Genomic DNA, 24,461 nt, shown 5'->3' on the forward strand with positions numbered 1-24,461 from the left:
GTTTAATTGTTAAAATAAGTGTCCCCTCAACGTCACTGTATGAAACACTTGTTGAAGATAAACATACAACGGCTCATGTACATTTACTTTCCTTGGTATGTTTTCATACCACAACTCAAACGGTAGGTAAGGCTAGTCGAAACTACGCGGACATTCTGTACCATGCTAGACTTCTTACAATTAAGCTTTTGGAACCGGGTTCCGTTGCCAAAAGATTTAAATCATCACTAAAGCAGTTTTATAGTGGTCATGATGATCTCGTAGATCGTTATGGGGTATCAATCAGTACCATTAGAATCGACGTGTTAGCTGTGTCATAAATATCCTGTTCTCAGTCTTCTATCCTGGACGTGCCATTTAATGAGAAACTCGATGGATGTTTCTAAATTATCTGAGGATGCTTACTTTACCAATGCTCGTGTTTCATGCCCCCAGAGTCCGGGTTGCTCATTTACTTTTGTTTCTTTGTACGTGTTTTTTTTAAGTAAGTTCGTGTTTTGCTTATGTGTATGCCTGTTTTTATTGGCAAGTGTTTACCAATGTTCATTAAAATTTCAGGTGTTGGTCTTACTAATAAAAAGATGTTCTTGATATGTGTTCTACTTGGTGAAATGTTTCTGACCGATGGTTCCTTTGGGTTCAAATGTCCGCCTTACCTTGTAATAGGTGCATTAAAGAAAAGGGGAATGAAGATGCATATACAGATAATTCACATCGAGACAAAGAGAACCGTCCTGTATGATAATAGCGGAAAACATTTGGAATTCATTGTGTATGATCAACATAAATGTAACCCTGAATATCTGATAACATATGACAGAATACGAGGTTAGCAACATGGCACTTTACAGTTTTATATGTCAGTTATTCACTTCAACTTTATTTCAAAGCCATTTTATCAAAGCTTCCATTAAATAACAGCATTTGCATACATGTATACTGTAGCCATTTGTAGGTCATTTGGAGAGATTTTATTTGAATACAATAGGGGTTGTTAATGAAAAGATACACTCCAAGAATCATCAAGAATATCGGTTGTTCTAAAACAGAGACAGAAAATGCACAGCCTGTTATGCGAGATTTGACGTTATTCTGTTTTATTAATCACCATCACAATCAATTTGACTTAATGCTGTCACTGAAAATTACCGATATTCGATTTCGGTATCACAACAGTAGTCCAGGGCGCTTAACTACGTGCAGGTAATGTTCCCATAGACGTCACAGCACTATGAGTTACATCTGCGGATGGAACGAACAACAATTTGCTTCGCAAATTGGACAGTTCTAAAATCGTTCGGATTTTTTTTCAGACCCTAGTATGCTTACGTTATCTTTTCTGTATCAAACATGATCTGCATAGCGAATAGTCGTCATATTTTGAGACGTTCATTTGTTGAGACTTTGTTTTGTCATATTCATATCTAGGATGCTTATAAGTATATGAGTGTTAGTTATTATGTAAGTCACTAACATTTTGTGCTTGATTTTGTGATGATTGTTTGTTTGTTTGTTGGGGTTTAACGTCCGAGCAGCAATATTTCAGCTATATTCAGACAATGAACATGAAATGGATGATAAAATGAACATGAAATGATAAAAAAAAGGATGGGTCACAAGGACAACAGGGTCGACAAATTTTGATTGCCACTGGAAAAAGGGAGGATGGGTAAGGTCGGGCAATTTAGCCTCCTGTGGCGGAGCGCAAAGGTTCCTACTTCTATCGAATACCACAGCAGGGTTCTTTAACGTGCGAGGAACGTGGCATCTTTCCCAACACGGTGCACCACTATGGTTTGCGGTCAGGTATTTGCCGTATTATAGCCTGACAACCCCAGCATGTAACACGCCAGGGGTACCCCATTCCACCACCTAGGGCACACATCCCAGTTGCTCTGTGGGCAGAGCGCCTAGCCCCCGGCTAGGTTTCTGAGCATATTTAGTCGCCTTGTACGACAAGCTTAGCGCTGCTGCAGGCCTATTCTTTTGACACCCGGACCTGCACGGGGCGATTTTGTGATGAAGTTCACTCGATTCACTTTTTGACATCCTAGTTTTGGGGATTTAATGCATCGCATCTACCGACCCGTGCAGGTTCGGGTATCAAAAGAATAGGCCTGCAGCAGCGCTAAGCTTGTCGTAAAAGGCGACTAAATAGTGCTCAGAAACCTAGCCGGGGGCTAGGCGCTCTGCCCACAGAGCAACTGGGATGTGTGCCCCAGGTGGTGAAATGGGGTACCCCTGGCTTGTTACATGCTGGGGTTGTCAGGCTATAATACGGAAAACCTGACCGCAAACCATAGTGGTGCACCGTGTTTGGGAAAGATGCCACTTTCCTCGCACGTTAAAGAACCCTACTGTGGTATTTTCCCGCAGTAGGAAAAATAGGACTCCGCCACAGGAGGCTAAATTGCCCGACCCTACCCACCTCTCCCTATTTCCAGCGGTGATCAAAATTTTTCGACCCTATTGTCCTTGTGTCCCATCTCTTTTTCATTTCATCATTTCATGTTCATTTTATCATTCAAATTCATGTTCATCGTCTGAATATAGCTGAAATACTGCTGCTCGGACGTTAAACCCCAACAAACAACAAACATCGCATCTACCCTAAAGAACTTGAGATAAAGGATACTACAGACACTGTGAGGTCAGCCTTATATCTTGACCTGCACTTAGAAATCGATGGTAAAGGAAAACTATTGACCAAACTTTACGACAAACGTGATGACTTTTCATTCAAAATTGTCAATTTTTCTTTCATTTGTGGTAACATCCCTTCAGCACCTGCGTATGGAGTGTTTATATCACAACTCATACGTTATGCCAGAGCTTGCCGAGACTATACAGACTTATCGCGCTATAATTCTAACAAATAGGCTTCTGAAGCAGGGTTATGTTGCTACAAGGTTGAAATCATCACTACAAAGGTTTTATGGTCGTCATCATGAACATGGATCGTTACGGTGTATCCAACTGCGCCATGAAACTGATTTGTTCAATGTGTCATAGTTTTCCTTTCCTCTTTCGTCTACCCGGACTTGACTTTTTATGAGCAACTCGGCGGGTGTTTCTAGAAAAGCACAGGACGCTTATCCTACCGGTGCACCTGGTCCATGCTCCCAGTTTTATGTAAGACTTTAGTTACTTAATGTTCTTTGTAGTGTATGTCTGTTTTCCACGTCTGGTCTTTGTCCCTGGATTACATTCTTTTGATTACCGCTATAACCTCGGTTCCCTTGATTACTCTTACATATTCGTGATAGTAGATCTTATTTTAAAAATGGAATCGAAATAGTTTTATACGACATTGTTTTTTGTTACTGTTACAAAAAAAACGTAAGTACTTCTTCGCAACAATTGCTGTAGGTCAACCGGCTTTCTACTATTAATCAGGTAGCATTAATATAAAGTGTGGCACACATATAGAAAAAACGTAAATATTTTATTGCATTATACAAGAAGTATTTATACCTCACGAACTCCAGAAAATGACCGTTAAAATCTTTGTAAAGTTTGCCTTTTAATGATAATGATAAGTCAATTTTAGTTGAAATGCAGTATGGAAAAATTGCGGGAAGAATATTTCCTGCACTTTTTCCCTATATACGCAGTCAAAAAATATCTACGCCACAGACGCTTCAGGTTAAATAGCTTTTTCATTGCTTTCTAAAAATACTGAATATAAATGAGGCAAAAATACTGAATATAAATGAGGCAAAAAAGACCAAATTGAAAAAAATGATATGCCACCCATTGCATGATTCTTTCACAGAATGGTACTTACTAGTAATACCAAATAAATCCCTAGCTCTCAGTTTGTTTTCTGCGCACAGACGTTGATGACTTTCCTTGCAATTTTTACAGATTTATTTGGCAGTCGTTAATATAAGGGAAAAAATCATATAAAAATTTCGGTATACTGTATATGTGTTTCAAGGAGTAACACATCATGAACAGCATTAGAATCAAATACTAGTACTTATGAAGTTAACAAATGCAAACAAAAGTACTCAACACCTTAAATATCAAAATAGTAAGCTTAATTCAGCACCGTGAATTTCTGCCATCTGTAATGCAGGGAATGATGCAACAGTGTTTCAGGATTTCGAATTTAGTCCTTCTGCAGATTTTTGTAAATAATTGACAAGATATAATTCGGGTCAAACAAGTCTGACTACGGAGTTTGCGAATATCCATGAGGACATGTGGTTCAACAGTGGTGGCATCGACTCAGTGGTTTGTACGTATAAAGATAACTGTCATATTTCGTATTTTGCAATTTGCAACCATCACGGAACCTTTTAGGATTGTGCAATTTACTTTTTATAATTAAGAATTGGCAATAATAAAAATTTAGTCTATTGAAAAATAACATAAATTTTCCATGTGCATATTGTTTATTGCGGACGATATTAACCAAATACTTTCCGATTTTTCAGATGTACGGCTGGCGAGTCGATTCCAAATAAACTGGTGACCATTCGTAAGTCGGACCAGAGATGGCTGACGGACGATTTAAGGAGACTTATCCGAAAAAAGAGAGCGCGACGTACAGAAAACGCAAGCGACTGGGAAAAATTCAGACGTGTACGGAATTTAGTAACCTTACAAGTGCGGAAGGCCCAATATATCTATCAAAATCAACTTGTAAACAAGTTGAAACAAAATTATCCATCTACGAAGTCATGGTGGCATATATGCAACCAAATATCTGGTATGAAGAAACGAGAAGTTTGCATTCCACCATTATTGAAAAATGGTAGCCTCATTACCGATGAGACGGTCAAAGCGGACGAATTTAACGAATTGTTCGTTCTTCAAACCGATCTGAATGACCCTAACGCTCATTTCCCGAATCCTATCATATGTGATAACGAGCTTATTGAATCCGGGGTAGAAGGGTACTCAAAAACCTTAACACTGGTAAGGCATCCTACCCTGACCTTGTCAGTCCGAGACTTTTATAGACCGCGTTTTCCGAATTGAAAGGTCCACTATGTAGACCTGTCAACTGATCGCTCTCGAAGTCGTTCTTTCCCACTATGTGAAAGAAAGCTGACGTAGCGCCAGTTTTCAAAAACGGGAATGTGCGAGAGGTTAGAAATTATCGGCCTATTTCTTTACTCAGTATCATATCAAAATGTATGGAACGTTGCGTATACAAGCATGTAATAATTTTTACCCGAGAGAAAATCGGATCATCACTCAGCACCAATCTGGGTTTATGCATAGCGATTCGGCTGTGAATCAGTTAATTGACATTTCTTATTCGTTTGGGCAAGCCTTGGATCACGGTAAGAAGTTCGTGTCGTCTTTTGTGACACATTTAAGGCATTTGATCGTGTTTGGCATAACGGATTATTATTTAAGCTACAACAGTATGGATTAAACGGACGCCTGTTACTATGGTTTCGTAGTTACTTATCGGATCGATTACAACGCGTTGTTTTAAACGGCAGTTGTTCTGGTTGGATACCAGTGAGAGCTGGGGTTTCGCAAGGATCTATACTTGGTCCCTTATTATTTCTCATTTTCATAAACGATATCTTTGATGACATTGATGCTTATATTATATTATTTGTCGATGACACTAGTCTTTAGGTTATCGTGGAGACTACTGACGACGCGGCACTAGCATTGAATAGAGATATTGACAAAATCCACCAGTGGATTTCGCGATAGCTTGTACGTTAAATCCTCAAAAGACGGAAGCGATGTTAGAATCACGTTAACATGTCAGACAGGTACATCCTGCTCTACAGATGAATAATTTCGATTTTCAAGAGGTCTTCAATCACAAGCATTTAGGGGTTTACTTTTCGGACGATGGTTCATGGCATGATCATATTGATTATATTGTTAAAAAGGCTTATTCGAGGATCAATGTACTTTGGCGTGTACGTTTGGTTCTCGACCGCTTTACTTCGGAAAAGATGTACATGTCATTTATCAGACCTATTCTAGAATACGGAGATGTAGTTTGGGACAACGGGTTACAGATTTTGATTAGCAAGATCAAGGGTGTTCAGATATAAGCAATGTGTATCGTAACTGGTGGTATAAAATTAAAATCGTTAGACAGCCTATATCGAGAAACCGGATGGAAAAAGCTCGCGGATAGAAGGCGAAAGCACAAGCTTGTGATGTTTTATAAGATGATTAATGGTGACGGACCCAAATATTTGAGTACCCTTGTACCAGACGCGCGGGTTAACATCCATAACCATTTTACCCGTCAATCTAATGACATATCAGAGATACGAACAAGGACATCCTTGTATTTGAACTATTTCCTGCCGTCCACTATTCGATTGTGGAATAACCTTCCGATCGAAACGCGCAATTCCAGATCATTACATATCTTAAAAGCGCGTTTATATGTTTCGAACGAACGCTGACGGCCGTTATATTATAATATTGGAAGCAGGCTAGGTCAGGTATTGCACACCAGGTTGCGAATGAACAATAGTTCACTCAACGAACACCTGTTCAGGCGTAACCTCTTGAATAGCCCAAACTGTGTTTTCAGACAAATTGAGTCAAACAGCCATTTCTTACTTGAATGTAATATTTATTCTGATTTACGACGTACCACTATTCACACTTTGAATTTTCAGTTTGACATTGATATTCTCCTAAATGGGTCTCCTAAAAAAGTCACATCAATTCGCCTCTACAATTTACTGCTTAACTAAAACGTCTCAAATTTGGTATCACTCAATAGATAATTCAATTGTCTACATAAATAAACCACAAAAACCTAATTTTCAAGAAAGGATTTTCAAAAAGTGTTAAAATATTACCCCTACTCCTAGAAAACTTGTCTCAGTATCAAACAGAATTCTCATTCACAGCATACCAACACCGTAAAAAAAATATTTTAGACATTGATAATTAAGATAATGATATCCCCAATGTATCTGACCAATTAGAGCGCTTAGTTATTCTTTATGGGGTAACAATTACTTTAAAATCGTAAAAACGGGAATTTTCAGAATTTCTTCTATTACCCGTTATTTCCTTTTTTACCGTACTTTAAATAAGCTTTTGTGGGCTACAATACATTAATACAGTATCTTAGCTTCAAAATGAGCTCAAGTAATTAATATTTGAACTTTTCTAAGTCAAGTTAGGTTATAAATTGCCACCCCTTCCCATGAAAAAAATACTTCAACATGAACTAAAATGTTAATTATTGATAAATAGACGGTGTACAATATACATGTTGGGTACTATTGGTTTAGTGATCGATGTATACAACATTTGTTCTCATTTCAGGCGCGTATTTTTCAGTTTCAATGTGACAATAATGAGTTTTCCATAAAAAGGGGAATTTTTGGAATTTCTTATTTTCTTCAATTTCACCTATAATTGGATATTTCTTTCAAATACCGTACTTCAAATAAGCTTTTGTATATTCAAAAATAATTATAGTGTCTTAGTTTTGAAATGAGCCCGAGTAATAAATATTTGAACTTTCCTGTCCAATTAGGTGAAAAATTGCAACCCCATCCATGAAAAGAATACCTTAATAATTCTTGGCACATAATCGATGTAAAAAAAGACATGTTGGGTACTATTGTTTTAATTAGCGATGTATTAAACATATCTTCTCATTTCAGGTGAGTTTTTTTTCGGTTTCAAGCTGACCATAATGAGTTTTTCATAAAAATGGGAATTTTCGGATTTTCATATTTTCTTCCATTTCATCTGTAATAGACAATATTTTTTAAGTAACCTACCTAAAAAAGCTTTTATATATTCAAACACATTTATGTAGCATCTTACCTTTCTAATGAGCGAAGGCAATACACAATTGAATGTATTCCAAGCCATTTGGTCGAAAGAATGTTACCCCTACCCATTAAAATCTGCCCCATTGTAAAAGAAAATGATCAAAATGATCGTTAATAGTATACACGAACTGTACGCAATGTCTGTCTTCTTGTATCAATCATATTGTCAACCAAAATTTTGCTTTTATTTTCCCGAAGACGACAAAATATTTAAAAAAAAAAGGGAAATGTAAGAATAAAACAGATAATCACACATTTTAGCACGTCAATTGTATGTTTTTTGTTTTAAACATCACAGTTTCTGCATGATTTTTTTTGTTTGCTATCATTATTTTTTATAAATATAAGGTTTCAAAGGGGGAACTACGATTAATGATTGACAGATATGTATCCAACAATGTTTAACAAATTCTAATCTACCACATACGAAGTCTGGGTTTTTTACGGAAATTTTATTCGGTATGGGGTACATTCTTTCGCTATATGGCTTGGAATACGTTAAAGTATGCATTGCCTTGGCTCATTAGAAAGCTTATGACGTCACGCACAAAGTTGACTTCAACTGTAATTTCATGTAGTTTAATGCACACGTGATAAAAATAATTCTGGAGAAGAACGTTTTTTTCATGATAAAATAGCAAAAACCAACTATTTTATTCCACAACTCATTGTGTTATCCCTATTATTATATATAAAACATGAAAATAACAGACCGAAAGCTGTAAAATATACCGAGAAACTTGTAACAATATGTGACAATGAAAAGACGTTTTTGCCTATCACATCTTCCACTTTTTCCAAAATTTTGTATGATAGAATTTCTCGGATTCGGACTATGACGTCATACAAAATTCAACGCAAAAAATTCAAAAATGGCCACCAAACATGTGATCGAAAAGTTGTACGACACGCGTAAACAGTAGATACTTCAATATTGAAAAATGTTGGAAAATCGGTAAGAAAATATATGTTTCTCGCTATTTTATATTTCAAAATAACTTACATGTTCTAAATGTGCTTTTCGATAGCTTTTTAAATTTCTGCTAAATATTGTTGATTAAATGAGTCAGGCCGAACACCTTTAACTTTTTAAAGTCCAGTTATCTTGTTGCAATTTTAAATAATTTCGTTTTTAAGGCAAATTACTGGATAAGTGTCACGAATCAGTCGCTTATTTTTGTCGTTTCAAAGGTCTTGGCATATATCTATTTTTATTCCGAGAATGTGCATATGTTATACTATTTTGTTCTATAAAAAGAAATCAGTTGAACAATCAAGTTAAAAGATATGTGTGATAAAATAAATGTCCAAAGTCTTGTTATTTTTTTTCTGGGAAAAATCGACGTCAACCATGGAATTTACGTCGAATTCACAAATTAAATTTTCAACAGGAAAGCAGGAAGTTATCATCAGCGGAAAGAATTCGACTGAACAAATAATTAAAATTGCAGAAAAGCAGACAACAAAAAAAGAAAATTCTACCATAAAAACAAACCAACTGCAAAAGAGAATTCAAGAGTATACAAGGACAACACAGGGGCAAAGAGACAAAGAGAATATAACGTAAGAAATAGACAAAAGGAAGACAAAAGACGCAAAAGAAATGACTATATGAAACTTTATAGGAGGCATTCCAAAATATCAGAATTATCTTCTTATAATTGTGAAGATGATGTTGTAATTTCTAACAGAATGGAAAAAGCAAGGTAGGCCTGAAATAGGACAAAACTATACAGTAAACAAAAATAAAGAACTTCAGTGAGTTCACGATACCACACATACGCGCCCATAGATGTTTTCTTCAGACAAGATCAAGTCACTATACTAGAAAAGAGCCCCATTGAAAAATTTCTGTTAAAATAAATCATATCGAAGCTAACCATTCAACAAAATTTGTGAGAAATCCGTAAAAAAAAATGATTCGCTATCCTGCTACCCAGGCTCTATACATGTATAGGCCTACATGTACATGTAACTCAATAATTTTCAACTGAGCCCCCCCCCACTTCCCCCATGAAAAGTAGTTTTCCTTGAACGCATACTGTGATAATCAAACTCGTCCTAGTATAACTACAGCTGCCAAAATGAAGGTATCGGTTATGACGCAATGACGGGCGCTGACAGTCAGGAAAAACAGTATACCATATATAGGAAGTTGTTGCATGGAGGTATAAGTAAACCCATATTAAAACTGTAGATAAAAACTTTTCAGACTTCGCATGCTCGTGGTCCTCAAGATGCAGCTGGCGGTTTCATCAAAAAGCAAGGTGATTTGTCTGTTATTCGTGGGCAGCATGTGATTAAAAGTGCACATGACTTGTATGACTTTGCAACAAAACATCTCAGTAAAACTGCTGATGATTCAAAATGCGCACGAAGGATTTTCTGTTATATCGACTCGATCAATAGAATTCACCAGGTATTTTCTACGGAATTAGAAACAGTAAAAATTGGAAAGTTGTGCTGCTATACGTGTGAAAAATATTTAAATACAGATTATGACGATTGCATGAATGTTGACCAAATTGGCAACTTTTTTATCTTAAAAATGACCAAAGAAATTGTTGATCAGGAATCTGAAGAAGTGGAAGTTGCTGATGACACCTTTACGACCTTGTGTCGAATGGAACATCAATTGCCGTTTAAGCTGACTATGTTAATGTTCCTTATAATCTTGTTAAAGCAAGCAAACAAATGACGGTTCTAATAAAAAAATCAACTGACAAATGGGGGATAATCTATCCGCCCGGAACATAAATAATACACGGATATTATTTAGGAATGGTGAACGAAAATCCACTAGAAAAAACTGATAAAACGTATTCCTGCTATTGTTCCTGCTCTTTCTGTAGTTTATACGTATATGTTCGGAACTAGAACTGGGTGACGAAGGAACAGTTTCTATTGATGATTCCCTCCATAGAAATATACTGTGCTGCCTTGACAAGTGATAGGTCGACAAAAATTTTAATAACGGTTAATTAACTTTAATTTTGTTCATGGTTGTGTTTATTTAACCGGAGAGTAAAAGGCAGATATTTGATTGTTACTATGATAAATTTGATTCATACTCATGCTCCAAATAAGGCCGTTCGAAAAAGAAATATTTTCAAAACAATGAAATATTATAAAATCACCTGCAATTGATGTTGAATAGCACGCAGACATTAGGTCATATTTCGATATTTATGATATAAAAAGTCAATAAGCCTCCTTTTAATAACAAACACATGTAGTCATAAAATATAAAAATGGATTCAGGTAGTGAACAGGAAAAAATACTTACAAATAAGGTAACGTTTGATGGTCAATTTAAAATAAAAAAGAAAAACGTGATTTGAAAACGTTACGTTCGTGGAGTCAACTTTGTGCGCGATGTCTTATATGCTACATAGATGTGTTTGTATATGCAAAAGCTTGTTTGAAGTAGTGTACTTGAGAAAAAAAAGCCAATTACCGTTGAAATGAAGAAAATATGAAAATCCGAAAAATCCCCTTTTTTAAAAAAAAAAACTCCTTGCTGTCACATTGAAACAGAAAATACGTGCCTGAAATGAGCAGATATATTGGACACATCGATAATAAAAACACTAGAATACAACTTTTACATTGTTTATATGCTAAAAATTAACATTTAGGTTCATGTTGAAGTACTTTTTTCATGGGTAGGGGTGGAAATTTTTCACCTATTTGGACTTGGAAAAGTTTAAATATTTATTACTTGGGCTCGTTAGAAAGCTAAGACACTATATAATTGTATTAAAATATACAAAATCTTGTTTGAAGTACGGTATTTGAAAGAAACATCCAATAAGAGGTGAAATTCAAGAAAATATGAAATTCCAAAAATTCCCCTTTTTATGGAAAACTCATTATTGTCACATTGAAACTGAAAAATACGCGCCTGAAATGAGACGCTATGTTGAATTCATCAATCATTAAAAGAATATTACCCAACATGTCTATTGTACACCGTTTATATGCCAAAATTTAGCATTTTAGTTCATGTTAAGGTATTTTTTTTCAAGGGAAGGGATGACAATTTTTCACCTAACTTGAAAAATTCAAATATTTATTACTTGGGCTCACTTTGAATCTAAGACACTATATTGATGTACCGTATCACACAAAAGCTTGTTCAAAGTACGGTATTCAAGAAAAAAGACAATATCGGGTGATATAGAAGAAAATTCTGAAATTCTGAAAATTCCCATTTTTACGATTTTATTTTGTTACCCCAAAAAGAAAATCTAAGCAACTGAATTGATCAGATATGTTGAGAACATCATTATCTTAATTATAAATGCCCACAATATGAGTTCTACAATGTCAGTATGCTGTGAATGAGAATTCTGTTTGATACTGAGACAAGTTTTCTAGGGGTAGGGGTAATATTTTTAACAATTTTTTGAAAATCCTTTCTTAAAAATTAGGTTTTTGTGGTTTATTTATGTAGAATATTAAAATATCTATTGAATGATCTCAAATTTGAGACGTTTTAATCAAGCAATAAAACTTGTAGAGTTGAATTTGTGTGACTTTTGACCGAAAAATCGAAAATCTCATTTTTTGATAAATTTTGACTACGAAAATCGCCAAAATTCATCAGAAGAACTCCAGAAGTATAAATTGTGATAATACTAAACAGAAAATAGTAAATAAGCCATTTTTACTGAAGCATTAATACTCTAAGGGTTTTGACATTGAAAAATATGTCAATTTAAGCGATTTTTCGGCAGGGTAGGGGTAATTTTTTCTTTTACCTCAAAACCCTAAGAGTTACCGCAATTTCCGTGGTATCATTGTAAAGCTGAGTCATTGGGCTACACGATGATACATAAATGTGTTTAATTTGTTCGCATATGCTATCGCAGGAAGGCTTAGACTCTCAAACAATCGAGTCACAAAAATCTAGACTTGTTTACCCAGTGGGATACAAATATTGGCTTATACTTAAAAGGAATCCGAGAATATTCTTTGGCGACAAATTGATACGGTAATGGGAGGTATAAAGGTACCTAAAATCACCATGAAGTTGATGAGTGGGAGTGCACGGTGGACCCTCCCAGCTCATGTACTATTAACATACCGACCTCCAAATTCGACAATAAAATTTGCCGCAAAGTTGTTAAGGATAAAGGTCTCCTTTTTTACCTTACCTGGCCCTACGCCATGTGAGCTACTGCCATCACTTGGCGTCTGTCGTCGTCGTCGTCGTTAACAATTATTAAAACATATTCTTCACTAAAAGTACTTGATGGATTTGGATTGAACTTAATCTGATTGTTCCTTAGGGTATCCTGCACAAAGTTCATGTTTCGATATTTGATCCGTGGAACAACATTGCCGCCGTTACTAAAAAAATACATATGGGTCTGACATCAGTTTTATTTAGCACCTATCTCCAAAACCGTTAGATTTAACACAAATCTGACAGGAGGTTAAATGTGTCCAGCATGACTAATCTATCTGAAAATCTTTTGGAGTTATTGCCCTTTTGGACTTTTTTGCTGTTTTTGGATATTATTACATTCAAAAATCCTCTCCTCAGAAAACTACTGTACATTATTCCATGAAAGTTGATATGATTGTTCCTCAGTGTATTCTAAACAAAATGACCGTTGGGATATTTTTGATCCATGGAAAAAACATGACCGCTGTTACTAAAAAAGAACATAGTGGTCATATAGCAGTTTTTTGCAATATTCCGACCATGGCAAAAGTGTTCAGTATGATGAGATCTATCTGTGGTCAAATGCTGGTGAAAATGTTTTGACCCATGTTGGAGTTATTGCCCTTTGTAAACGTTATTATTTTTTTTACTTTAAAAAAATCTCACCAGAAACTACTGTACAGAATTCATTGTAAGTTAATATGATCGTTCCTTAGGGTATCCTGCACAAGATAACCGTTGGGAATATTCATCCGTGAAAAAATGACCGCTTTTTACAAGAAATTGAAGGTAGCTAATCAAACCAGGTGAGCGCTTCATGATCTGTAGAGACTCTAGTTTTGAGTCCGGTTTTATAAGACATCAATTGCCGATAAATTTCAAACAACTATATCATTTTATGAACAAAGTTTATAATTTTTTTATATTACAAATTAATAATTGGATGTTAAAAAATTTTAACTTGATAAATCAATGTATTTATACAGCCGGAAGGGTTTTTTTTATATAAAGTGAGTAAGGTCGTGCATTATACTGCATATTTTTGCAATGCAATCTGACTTAAATGTAAATTATCTACGAATTATAGGCAAAACAAATCTAAGCCTACGTCATAAAATTGATATATTATAAAGCCGGACTCTGAAAAAAAAAAAAAAAAACAGGCCATCATCCTTAACAACTTTGGGAAATTTATTGTCAAATTTGGGAGTCTGTATTTTAAGTAGCCATCAACAATGTGGGTAAGTCGGGTTATGATGATGTTCATCTTTTGGCACAATGTAACATTTTTTCTTGCACAACTCACATTTAATTCATACAATACTTTGAGTAGTTAGTGACGTTAAAATTTTGGCCAGCGCACATCTACGGTGCTGGAGGTCGAATACATTTTTTACTCCTTCGAGTAGATAACAACACATTTACCGAACAATAATCCGGTTCATAATCAAGTTAAGTGCAAAATAAATCTGAACGTATAGAGATTACACCACCGGAGCTGTTGGTACCACAATGGTCCTGACTTGTTACATGCATTTCAAACGAAATGGTGGGTTAAATATAGGTTTTACAGCGCTAAACCTGCCACGGGATTATACCAGTGGTGATTAAAAGCATTTGCATAATCGGTTAATCAGCGGTCATATCAGCACAAGAACAATTTACAAACATCACTCATTGTTTCAGAAGAAACAGAGAATTTTTCAACCAAGGACTGATATCATACCCCTGATTCGGGAGTTTGTTATGTATATATTTATGGCGTTCAATGAAATCAGATATATGCTTCCTTAAATGATATGAACAAAAATAAATTTCCCGGGTTTAGAAATTGTTCCATAGTTATCATCGAACATATTTTATATTAACGATAACATTAACCGCATTATACGAGAACCAAGTTGTAATTCAACCACTGTTAAGGCAACCCCACTTCACTGACAAAAGCCCTCTTAACAATAGCACTTGTTCACAAATAACTAATATTCATAATGTCCGGACAAAAATGAATCACACACGCATTTTATCGATATACAGCATATATCAATTTGTTTGAAGCTGAACATTTGCCTTTCAACTGATTGATTGATTGATTGATTGTTGGGGCTTAACGACCGAGCAGCAATATTTCGGCTCTATTCAGTCGATGAACATGAAATGGATGATAAAATCAACATGAAATGATGATGATGAAATGAAAAAAGGGATGGGACACAAGGTCAATAGCGTGAACAAATTTTGATTGCCACAAAACAACAAGAGGGATGGGTAGGGTCGGGCAATTTAGCCTCCTGTGGCGGAGCGCAAAGGTTCCTACTCCTATCGAATACCACATACTTTTCATGTTTAATCAAAAATAACAGTATTGTTAACTCATCGTAGATCTATAATTTTTTAACTTCTTTATCAACCGCATTAGCAATAGGCACCGCTTTGGAAGAACGGATTTGCCCGGATGATAACAGTACTGACAAAAAAATATGAAAGGATTTAGGTGTTTGATTTCATATGTTTCTTCGGGAGCGCTTAAGGTTTCACCTTTTCCATATTATATTTATTTCAACACGCACATTTCATTGTATTGGTTAAAAAAAACAAAAACAAAAACAAAACAAAACAAAAAAAAAAAAAAAAAAAAAAAAAAAAAAAAAACATCAAGAATAACATCATGAATACTATGTACATATTGATTTTTGAAGCACAAATATTTACCTGAATGAACAACAAGTATTCATTCTAAGAACAATTGATTGTATATTTAATATGATTTTAGGCTATGTTAAAGCTCACCGTACTCACTGATTTAGGCAATGCCTACTCCATTTTATGATTTTAGGCTATGCCAATGATGGACGGAGGCCAATGTGTGCCCCAACTTACCATTAAGCTGTACACATTATATTTGGGGTGCCTTTCTGATAATTACGATAACGCAACCCTCCATCATTGAGGGTTATGTTCTCGTAACTGACTGCCATGTTGCTATGGGCGAAGTCTCATTCGGTGAAACATTCTTCTGGGAAAGCTTTATACATTTCTACACCACCAGTATTTTCCAAATTATTATTAAATGAATAAATAACTATGAAATCGTATCCATCGATGTATTTATAGACAAAACAGCGGCCTACACTTGCGCAATCATCTACTTTGATATTTACGTCACTTCCGTCAGAATATTTTTTACCCATTCATGGTTCTGGATATAAAGGTCATCGCTCCGTCCATATAAAGATAATTATATTTAACTTTTATGAAGATATATTTATCTTTTTCGCTTTCCTGATATTTTTTTTATAGAAACATACTATGTTGCAAAGATGAGCACGACCAACACTTTAACACTAACTAGAAAACTGTGAGCTATATATAGTAAACCCTATAAGTGATTTAAGGAATTTAAAATATGAAAAAATGGGAAAACAAAATAAGAGGTGGGCAATAACATCATGTGATAGAGAATCTGTGAAAGTTTTATCAAAATTCATTATGCGGTTTTAGAAGAGTTGTGATTGAGAAGATAGTCCCCTCTTGGTCAAACAATGACAAAATCCATGTTTCGCATCAGGAAACTCCAAAAGTCATTTGAATTGAAAACACGGAATAGGAGGATCGCAATTGCATCATGTAATGAAGAATCTGTGAAAATTTCATCAAAGTATGGGGGTCCATAAGGCCTTGTTCTGTCTACTGAAATAATTGGTAAAAAAATATCATCAATTCGGAAGAGAACTAAATAATAATGTAATACATATTGTATATTTTCAATTTTATGCATTCAGTTTGTGATTTAAAGAGTAACAATACAGAAACGAATGCACAAAAACCGCCTGGAAGGCTATTCTGTAAACAAAATAGCATTTTTTCACCCTTCTGCCACTTATTTTATAGTGAGATCCAGCGTTAACCAAAAACATTGAAAGTCTGCATTTATATAGTCTTTCTACAGGAACAAGGGGGTGGTTAATGCTGGATCTCTATTTAACCCGCTAAATATGAATGACTGATGTCAGGGTTTTGAGGGAGCGAGGGTGGACTCAAAACCCTGACTTGGGAGGATGATGTATCATGTGATCTAGTTAACTGCTAAAGGAAAATGTCAGTTGTTAATTTATTCGTTATTACATAATAAAAAGACTTGAAACTTGGCCAAGAAGTTAATTTTGTTATTATCTTCATATTTTTAATGTTATGTTGATTTGCCACTTATCACAAATAGTGTAATTATGGAAAACAATGTAGTTATTTTGAGAATTTAAAAAAAGTAGGGTCACTACAGTTGACATTTAAATAATACCAAATTGTTACCAGTAATTCATTAGACCTTTATCTAGTGCAAGTTACCCCTTACATGTAACGAATTTCTGTATTTCACGCATTTCATGGTTACTTTCACTTTCAAATCAGCATGGCAGAAACCGCTATTTTTTTAAATATTGGTGGGCAGTGTAAAAATAATCTAAAATCTCGGGTGATACTGAACCGATCTGGTCAGTGCCGACAACATTTCACCAAAACAAAATATATTTGCTTAACTGTAAATAAAAAGTATTTATGATGATAGTCATCAGAAACTGCTGTCTGCATCCTGCACTACTAGATCTGTCCAAATCGAAAGTAGACTGATGTATACCTCCGCTCTAAAATGTATTGTTAACTATTTTTAATTTTACAATGAAGTTAAGATTACCCTTCTAAATTTACTGTCACGTGTATTTATACTACATTGTACAACGTTTCGATGTCGGTTTATTTTACGACGTATGATATCCGGTTACGTGTGAGCTGTTATTAAGTGACGCCTATGTAAACACAGAGACAAAATGTTTGATTATTTAAAAATCGGTGAATATATGCGGGTATTCATCTACTTTTTATTTACAATTGACTTTTATTTAAACTTTTTGTCAGGTTGTCAACGCAATCAGTTGCGAAAATTCAACTATTCTGGATCATTTAAATGTTCAAATAGTTTCATGCTCCATCATCGGCCATATTTACCACGCTTTTTGGGGCAACTTATTTACTTTAATTAAACATTTTGTAAAACTGAACTGTTAAGGTTTCAGTCGTAAATATGTATATAATTTTACAATTAAACGATTAAAAAGTATTTTTATGATTATTTGTGATATTTGTCGTATGGACATATTATGTATGGAGGAGTAATCAAGGGAAATAAGGTTATAGCGGTAATCAAAAAAATGTAATCCAGGGACAAAGGCCAGACATGGAAAACAGATATACACAACAAAGAACATAAAGCAACTAAAATCATACATACAAAGTAACAAAAGCAAATGAGCAACTCGGACTCCACTAAAAACTGGGAGCATTAACCAGGTGCATTTTCATACATGTTGTCCTGTCTTTAGCAAAATACCACAAATTAGGCTAAAACTCCTGTTTAGGGGATCCTTAAATAGTGTTTTTTTTATCCATTATAGAATAATATGGGGTAGGCATTGCCTAAATCAGTGAGCGCCCTGAGCTTTACCATACATGTATTGTCTGTGCGAGTCTCATAAAAATAATTACAAAGAGGGGGTGTCAACCCAGACGAATTGTTTTGCTTCACAAGTGCAATATTTTTGTTTATATTTAGGCAGCAAGCAAAATCATTTTTTCTATTTGAAAATCTGTCTTGTTAATTAATGGGGGAATTTTTTTTCAATAAATGAATAACTTGGAACAATTTTTTCCCCAAAATTCCAACCCCATGAACCCTTTTCCCCTTGCTCTCAAAATGGTCAATAACTTTATAGCACTTCGCAATGCTTTACATATTTTATCCCTTAAGGGCATCTCTAGAAACATCCATTTCAGTTTTGACCTGTCAAATCAATCTGCACAGATGTCAGAAATCTTACAATTTTCTACGTATGGTGAGAATATGATATTTATAAAATTCTATAACGTTACAAGGTTACAAAACTCCAAAAGGAAGGTTGTATTGATTTTGGGGGTTATAGCCAAACCGTTTTAGAATAAGGGGCCTAAAAGGGGCATAAAAAAGCATTTGATAGAATTCAACTTCATAACTCCAGTACAAGCATAGGAATGTCTATGATATTGTTCCTTAATATTCTATAAAATGGTCAGACTTGGATTGATTTTGGGGGTAAAGATTTGAACTTTTCAGAAATTAGGGGCCAGAAACATGCATTTTCTTGATGTCCAAACAATATCTTGACTATTAGGGAATGAATCTCTTTGAAATTGTATTTCAAGGTGTTATACATGTACAATGTACCACCAAAGGAAGAGTTGGATTGATTTTTGGGGTTTAGAATTTAATCTTGTAGTCTGAAACAAGCATTTTCCTTGTCTTAATAGTAACTTGAATAAAAGTGAACGGATCTCACATAAATTTTACTACAAGGTGTCAAACCACGAAAAAAAGACTGGGATTGATTTTTTTGGTTGTGACTTGAGCCGAGTTAGAATAAGGGGTCACTAATGGACCATAAAAAAAGCTTTTTTTTTATTATTTCTGGACAATAACTTTAGTGAAAAGAAATGGATCACTTTAAATTGTACCACAAAATGCCATTTTTCCACAGGAAGTTTGGGATTGATTTTTACAGGTTTTTACTAGAACCATTTTGGAAGAATGGCAAAAAAAGTGACTAAATTGGTTCCGGTCAAATTTTTATCCTGTGTCAAATATTTAATCGTAATCAAATTTCGTAGCTGTGTCAAGTTTAAATGGTGTGTCCACACTGTTTTTCAGGGTGTTTTCCAAATGTTCAGGGTTCAGTATCTGCAGTCATAGCAAGCTGCACCTTGCAAAGCATTTTATTCGAGTTTACCTTCAAATTTGTTAAGTAGCTGGCAGCAATACAACTTTAATAGAATTGATTCTACAGTTGAGCATGAAAGGAGGGTTAATTTTATTTTGGGTATTTGGGTATTGGAATAGAATTTTTCTAAAGAGTGAAAATGTGTGTTCATGGGGTAAATGTTACCATGCTCACCATGGTTGTTTGATTCAATCATCTCTCAGGAGTTTGTTTCAAAATTTTGAACTTAACCCCTTTTTTCTGCCTACCAAAATGGCATATTGAATGAAAAATCTTACAATATTAACATGAAATCCCAATTCTTTATTTACCCTGAAAAGTCTGTAAATCAAGTCAACAACATTGTCCTTATTTTAAGGGTTGCAAAAAGAAATTTGTTTAAGGTAATGTGTATATTTTTCACATTTATACACATGTACATGTACATTATCGTTTCTGCTTTTTTTAACTTTCTATTATATAACCCTAACACACTGAATAAGATCCAAATGGCCTTCCCTATTTTTTTCACTAACGAGAAAGTGAAAGTAGCTATAAATATAATTGAAAGTAGTCCCAATATAAATGGCTTCCATTTAAATTCATTTTGAGTAATTTACTTGTTCCAATTAAGTATAGTTTTAAGATTTAGAATCGGTTAAAAAGGGTAACTTGCACTAGATACATGTTTGTTAAATATTTTTGTTTGCTTTTTATAGGTAAATATGGACTTACAAAAGATGTGTATTTAATGGCAATCTGGCACCTTTATATGCAAGATTTAAGGATTACAGTAATGGAAAAATGTTTTTAAATGGCTTAGAGAGTTTGTGCTAAATGAGGAACATTTTGGTATATGATATGATGTTATTATGGCATACACTAATAAAATATTGAACTTTCAGTTTTTGGTTTGTTTTCCTTTAGCGGAACCCTAATTAAGCACCTGGCCATTCTAATTACACTGTAGCAAGTGGAGTAGATATATTAATTAGAGAGATTTCATCTCACCTTTATGCCAAAGAATGAAAAAAAAATTCTAAAACAATCTTTGATCAGACGTCGATTTTGATATAGCCACTGCTATGAACATGCATGCATGTACGTAAATGCACTTATATACTTTGAACCGCGTAACTGTCCTTTACGTGGGATTTTATCTATGGATTTAATATTTTAAATCTAAAGATTGTCTAAAGATAATTTTGTTAGTAATAAATGCTGCAAAGCATTTTATTTCATTATGCAATCGGGCAAAGTTGGAAATACTGTTATAATATATATCGGTGCGAATAAAGCTTTTTAATTGCTTCTGTTTTTATTTTGAAAGTAGAAAAATTAAAAGCCGTTTGCATTGTTTGCTTGTCAAAAAATCCAGGCTCTGGGTATTTAACTATTACAATGATTAAGCGCAGTTCTATATAACGAAATTCTTTTAAAACTGCTTTCTTTATCCGGGAAAAATCTTCAATACATATACATTTATAATGCACACATATCAAACATGTCCTTACATGTATTAGATATTGCAAATTTAATATATGCAAAATGTTGGTCAATTGTACGCAATTTTGTGTGTATAAAATCCTGTTGCTTAAGTTTCTTGTATATAAAGTAAATATTCCAACATATATTTCGTATTTAGTGTACACCTACACATACGCCAAAAAACATGTAGATATTTAAAATACCCGTTTTTATATCAAAGCTGTTACCTGAGGAAGTACTATGAGCGGAGCATGGATGTACATGTAAATTCTTCACGTTTATGTGTAAATACCTGTGCTTAATAGCCGACATGTAGTTTTAGTACTTGTTATAACAGGTTTTATATAATGTTAGTGTTTGTGCCAAGCGGTCCTTTCATGCTAATTGTATGCAGTTCAGCTTTTTGTCGGTTTTTCGAATATTTAATGTAAATTTTATCGTCTATATTTTATGTGAACGAAGTTGTCTTTCATTTTAGTCAGCTGCACCCTGTGTTACGTTTGTATTTAATCCATGTCTTCAAACTTTCTTTATCCGCCTCTTGAAAATATTAGAAGAAGAAAAAACAAAAACAAAAACAGGCGCGTCGCGGGTGGTGGATTTGATGGAGTGCGACAACGTCTTATACATGTAGGTTTCAGGTTAAATAAGCATGGTCTGACCGTGAACCATCTGAGGTTTAGTGGTATAAATATCCACGTGACATTTATTGAAACAAGTTTCCGAACCTGAATTCAAGATATATATGCCAAGCTTTCATGTATTTCAGCGGAGATTCAGTTTGCATTGATGTTAATCTTGGGAAACTCTACAAAAGGAGACGCCTGTTATTTTTATCCAAAATTGAAGTGCGTCACCTCTGGGCCTCTTACCTTCCCAGTATCATCCCCATTATTTTGACTGATGAATAGCGAAAATCTTAAAAGCGGCAGAACTTAAGCTCCCACTAGAAGACGGACAAGACTGTTGAAGAATGTATGATAAAATGTTGGGAGGCTCAAGCCGAGAACGACCGATAGCGGGAGATTAATTACCTATATAGATGTATTTTTTTTTCAAACTTTCCCACATTAATTTACAATTATTCGTAATCATCAATTCTACTAAAATAATGTTTCATTTTTATTTTTTTCATTTATATATTTTAAAACTTCGCAAATATTATAGAAATTATTGATTTAACTAAAAGTATTGATAAGTTTATCAACAATGATTTGTGCATGTACGTGCTTATTATTTTTCCGCTATTGTACTTGGAAAATTTTTAACACATAGCTCAGTGATACGTCTGTTTGTCTGTCTGTCTGTCTGTAGTTAACCACGAGAATCATTATTGACTTTTAAGTGGTTATGAAGATGTATATAGCCCACTCATGCAGTGGTATTATGTAGTTAAGGAGAAACAGTAACACATGATTTGTATATTTGCCCCATCTCGATATGATGATTCTGTTTGCAGCGTAACATACACTGAGACTCACTGATTTTAAAATTTATACAAGTTTGATTCAAGTAAAACGATATTTTACGGAAGGGGAGACAAAAATGATTAATTGCCTTAAGCTTTAAAATAGGTAGAAGTTACAGGGCTAAGTGCGCGACTGCACCAATTCGAAACTACCCAACGAATTGTTATATCGGGCACTGAAGATGAATTAATATATATATACCTCCTTAATTTGAAGCTTCAAAGCTCAATACATGCGCAAACCAAAAAACTTTTCTGGCTGATTCTAGAAAGCAAAACTATAAAGTATTAATTCTACATGTATGCTATGGCAACATATTATAGTTAAAAGGTAGACATTAAACAAAAGAGAAACACATTTTTCTTGTATGTTTCTATGACAAGGTTTCTCTCCGCACCTTTTTATTACATATGTGTAACCAATTGTGCAAAACATATCACTAAGGTGTAATTGTTTTTTACTTTATTCAACATATGCTAATTGAATATGCATATTACTTTGTTTATTTCTTTTATAAACAAACGAAAATTGTATCTTTTGATTTCGTTAAAAATGAAGATGAAATAAAGTGTTTTAATTTTTAAAAAATGGAACAATTTTGAGTTTTATTAAAGGGAGATAATTTCATTTCGTCTAGAAGGCGCTACAGCGCCTTATGGTCTCAGTATCGTATTAATTTTCCCATAGACTTCTATAGTGAAGTGCATATTTTTAGGATTTTTTAAAAAATATGTAAATTGATTCAATAAAACTTTCACTTATGTAGCATTTCCAAGGACATGTGAAAAAATAATTTCCCGCAAAGAAAATAGGGTGAGTCCACGAAGATCGGACAGAAAAGTAGTCTCGAACTATAAATAGCCATTTTCCCTACTTTCACTTTCGTTTTGCACTCACCAAACCAACCTTTTCAGTGGAACATTTTTATGATATTATGTTAGATTTTCTTTTAAAAAAGTTCTTCATCTTACAGTGTGATGTTTGCTCTATTTTATAAGTCATTGTTCATATCTTTTGACAAAATATTAGTTTGTAGAGAGGCAAAAAGAAAATGCACTATATTTTTATAGCATCCATGTTTTGACGTACACCTGCTCAGAGATATGCAATACGATACTGGTACCTTACATACCCTCATCCTTTTATTCATCGGTTCAAGAGCACTTGCGGATTAAAACTGGGGATGGACGAACGGACGGACAGACACTATGATCACTATATGGCTATGGTTTCCTCATGGATCTGTCAACCAAGTCACGGTCTTTGCAAAATGAAAAACATTTACACCCATAGTGCATATATTTTTGTAAATAAGCAAACAAGTATTTTCCATATTTCTACTTACCCTGACGACCTATAACGTCGTAAATATTAGTACAGCATAATAAATGTTCTTGTTTTTGACAGTAATTCCAGAGTCCTTGATTTCCAAAAGAACCATCCAACCAGTTATCAACCGACAAGCAAACAACCATGAGTGCAAACGAAACTAGCTGTAGTAACACATAAACGCATCCTTTGAAAGATAGATTGTCAATTACTTTGTGTAGGTATACCCGAAATTTTTCAGTTACCTGTCGAGAACATGCACAATTTCCCATTTTTTAAGCATACGTGTAAATGAATTATTATGTGATCTTATTTAAAGCGGAGTTAAATGTTTTCGGTCTACTGTTACACCATTAACGTCCTTAATTAAGTTTAAACTTTATTATTCTATTGCGTTTGAAAATTTTTATATCTATATTTA

General features: G+C 34.3%; 1 protein-coding gene and 1 long non-coding RNA gene across 5 annotated transcripts in view; one reads left to right on the plus strand and one right to left on the minus strand.

Annotated features, from left to right (window-relative positions):
• The window catches only part of LOC148625102 (uncharacterized), a 44,577-nt gene extending 20,120 nt beyond the window's left edge, over positions 1-24,457 (minus strand). For all 4 annotated transcript variants that reach the window (XM_088568392.1, XM_088568395.1, XM_088568393.1 and 1 more), the window contains exon 1: positions 24,057-24,457. In XM_088568392.1, coding sequence (XP_088424518.1) covers positions 24,057-24,312 — 256 coding nt within the window. In that variant the 5' untranslated portion in view covers positions 24,313-24,457. The remainder of the gene's footprint in view (positions 1-24,056) is intronic.
• LOC148625103 (uncharacterized) lies at positions 17,720-20,658 on the plus strand. Its single transcript, XR_015920182.1, has 2 exons — positions 17,720-17,817; positions 20,474-20,658. It is a non-coding gene; the product is annotated as an uncharacterized LOC148625103 (long non-coding RNA).
• Positions 24,458-24,461: the final 4 nt, after the last annotated feature.

The sequence above is a fragment of the Perna viridis genome, chromosome 2 (genome assembly GCF_037379345.1).
Source record: "Perna viridis isolate PV_CMFRI_1.1 ecotype Kerala chromosome 2, ASM3737934v1, whole genome shotgun sequence".
Classification (NCBI taxonomy): Eukaryota; Metazoa; Mollusca; class Bivalvia; order Mytilida; family Mytilidae; genus Perna; species Perna viridis.